The sequence below is a fragment of the Colobus angolensis genome, unplaced genomic scaffold (assembly GCF_000951035.1).
Source record: "Colobus angolensis palliatus isolate OR3802 unplaced genomic scaffold, Cang.pa_1.0 Scaffold114, whole genome shotgun sequence".
Taxonomy (NCBI): Eukaryota; Metazoa; Chordata; class Mammalia; order Primates; family Cercopithecidae; genus Colobus; species Colobus angolensis.
Window position 1 is genome coordinate 3,141,141 of NW_012112475.1, and position 2,740 is coordinate 3,143,880.

At 57.0% G+C, this 2,740-nt stretch overlaps 1 protein-coding gene across 1 annotated transcript in view; it reads left to right on the forward strand.

The window, feature by feature from the left end:
• BCL2L1 (BCL2-like 1) overlaps nucleotides 1-2,497 on the forward strand; it is a 66,200-nt gene extending 63,703 nt beyond the window's left edge. Inside the window, exons 3-4 of the mRNA XM_011960103.1 lie at nucleotides 776-2,285; nucleotides 2,388-2,497. Coding sequence (XP_011815493.1) covers nucleotides 776-913 — 138 coding nt within the window. The 3' untranslated portion in view covers nucleotides 914-2,285; nucleotides 2,388-2,497. The remainder of the gene's footprint in view (nucleotides 1-775; nucleotides 2,286-2,387) is intronic.
• Nucleotides 2,498-2,740: the final 243 nt, after the last annotated feature.

Below are 2,740 nucleotides of genomic sequence, written 5' to 3' on the forward strand. Positions count from 1 at the left end.
GTCACCTCACCCAGCTAGTTTTTTGTATTTTTAGTAGAGACGGGGTTTCACCGTGTTAGCCAGGATGGTCTCGATCTCCCTGACCTCGAGATCCGCCCGTCTCGGCCTCCCAAAGTGCTGGGATTACAGGCTTGAGCCACCGCTTCCGGCCTGCCGTGCTCTTCTCATCACCAACCTGCCCACCAGAGACTCCCTCCAGAGGGAGGAGCCTCTGGCTGAAGTCCCAGGACCCAATCTACCCCTGAATTGGCCCCAAATCACCCTGGGGATTTAGCCCTGGGCTTCCTTGTCCCTCCCTCTAGTGCAGCAGTAGAAAGTCTGAGGCCTAGTGTCTCCACACTCCACACTACCCTCAGACTCAACTCCAGGCTCCTCGTGGCTTCCAGGCCACACATGGTCTGGCTCCTGCTCACCCCTGCACCATCATCTCCCCCATGCCCTCTTCTCCTGCACTCTGCTCCAGCCACCTGGCTTCCATCAGTTCCCTGACCCTGCCCATCTCGTTCCCACCTTGGATTCTGGAGAAAGTGCTACTTACTGACCTCAGGGCACTTTCCTCCTCTCTGCCTGTTTTCTGAGCAGTAATGTGGTTTGGTTATCACCAACTGAGGGTCAAGAAAGAGGACCACCCTTAGCCCTTTACCTGGCCCAGAGTGGGCACAGATGGCTACAGTTTTTCATGTCACCAAGGCCATAGCATGCAGATAGCCCCTTTCCCCACCCACCTACATTACTCTGAGGATTCACACTGCGCCTTCCTTCTCTCTCTCTGCAGGACACTTTTGTGGAACTCTATGGGAACAATGCAGCAGCTGAGAGCCGAAAGGGCCAGGAGCGCTTCAACCGCTGGTTCCTGACGGGCATGACTGTGGCCGGCGTGGTTCTGCTGGGCTCACTCTTCAGTCGGAAATGACCAGACACTGACTATCCACTCTACCCTCCCACCCTCTGCCCCACCACATCCTCCGTCCAGCTGCCATTGCCACCAGGAGAACCACTATATGCAGGCCATGCCCACCTACCCACCACAAGGTTGGGCCCAGATCTGGTTCCCTGCAGTTAGTTTTCTAGAATTTATCACACTTCTGTGAGACCCCCACACCTCAGTTCCCTTGGCCTCAGAATTCATAAAATTTCCACAAAATCTGTCCCAAGGAGGCTGGCAGGTATGGAAGGGTTTGTGGCTGGGGGCAGGAGGGCCCTACCTGATTGGTGCAACCCTTACCCTTTAGCCTCCCTGAAAATGTTTTTCTGCCAGGGAGCTTGAAAGTTTTCAGAACCTCTTCCCCAGAAAGGAGACTAGATTGCCTTTGTTTTGATGTTTGTGGCCTCAGAATTGATCATTTTCCCTCCCTCTCTCCCCACACTAACCTGGGTTCCCTTTCCTTCCATCCCTACCCCCTAAGAGCCATTTAGGGGCCACTTTTGACTAGGGATTCAGGCTGCTTGGGATAAAGATGCAAGGACCAGGACTCCCTCCTCACCTCTGGACTGGCTAGAGTCCTCACTCCCAGTCCACATGTCCTCCAGAAGCCTCTGGCTAGAGGCCAGCCCCACCCAGGAGGGAGGGGGCTATAGCTGCAGGAAGCACCCCATGCCAATGCTAGGGTGGCCCTTGCAGTTCAGCACCACCCTAGTCCCTTCCCCTCCCTGGCTCCCATGACCATGACTGAGGGACCAACTGGGCCCAAGACAGGTGCCCCAGAGCTATTGATGGCCTCAGCTGCCTCACTTCCTATAAGAGCAGCCTGTGGCACCAGAGGCTTGGGCTGCTCCTCATGGCGGGTTCAGGGGACTCAGCCCTGAGGTGAAAGGAAGCTATCAGGAACAGCTATGAGCCCCAGGGTCTTCCCTACCTCAGGCAGGAAGGGCAGGAAGGAGAGCCTGCTGCATGGGGTGGGGTAGTGCTGACTAGAAGGGCCAGTCCTGCCTGGCCAGGCAGATCTGTGCCCCACGCCTGTCCAGCCTGGGGAGCCAAGCTACCAAGGTCAGAGTGGCCTGGCCAGGAGCTCTTCAGGCCTCCCTCTCTTTTCTCCACCCTTGGCCTGTCTCATCCCCAGGGGTCCCAGCCACCCCGGGCGCTCTGCTGTACATATTCGAGACTAGTTTTTATTCCTTGTGAAGATGATATACTATTTTTGTTAAGCGTGTCTGTATTTATGTGTGAGGAGCTGCTGGCTTGCAGTGCGCGTGCACGTGGAGAGCTGGTGCCCGGAGATTGGACGGCCTGATGCTCCCTCCCCTGCCCTGGTCCAGGGAAGCTGGCCGAGGGTCCTGGCTCCTGAGTGCGCGTGCACGTGGAGAGCTGGTGCCCGGAGATTGGACGGCCTGATGCTCCCTCTCCTGCCCTGGTCCAGGGAAGCTGGCCGAGGGTCCTGGCTCCTGAGGGGCACCTGCCCCTCCCCCAACCCCCACCCCACACTTGTTCCAGCTCTTTGAAATAGTCTGTGTGAAGGTGAAAGTGCAGTTCAGTAATAAACTGTGTTTACTCAGTGAACAAAGAGCCTGGGCTCTTGTGTGCTCTGGGATGGGGAAAGGAGGGGCCACTGGAGAGCTGGGTACTGGTCCTGGCTCTGCCACCCGCAGGGGAGGGCCTTGGACAAGGCCTTCCTTCCTTCTGGGCCTGTCGTTTTACTGAGCACATGCTGTGTGCTGGGCACTGGGGCTGCATGTGAATGGAACAGAGAGTCTCTGCCCTCAGGAGCTGACTTTCTAGTGGGAGAGACAGCCAATGGCAAGT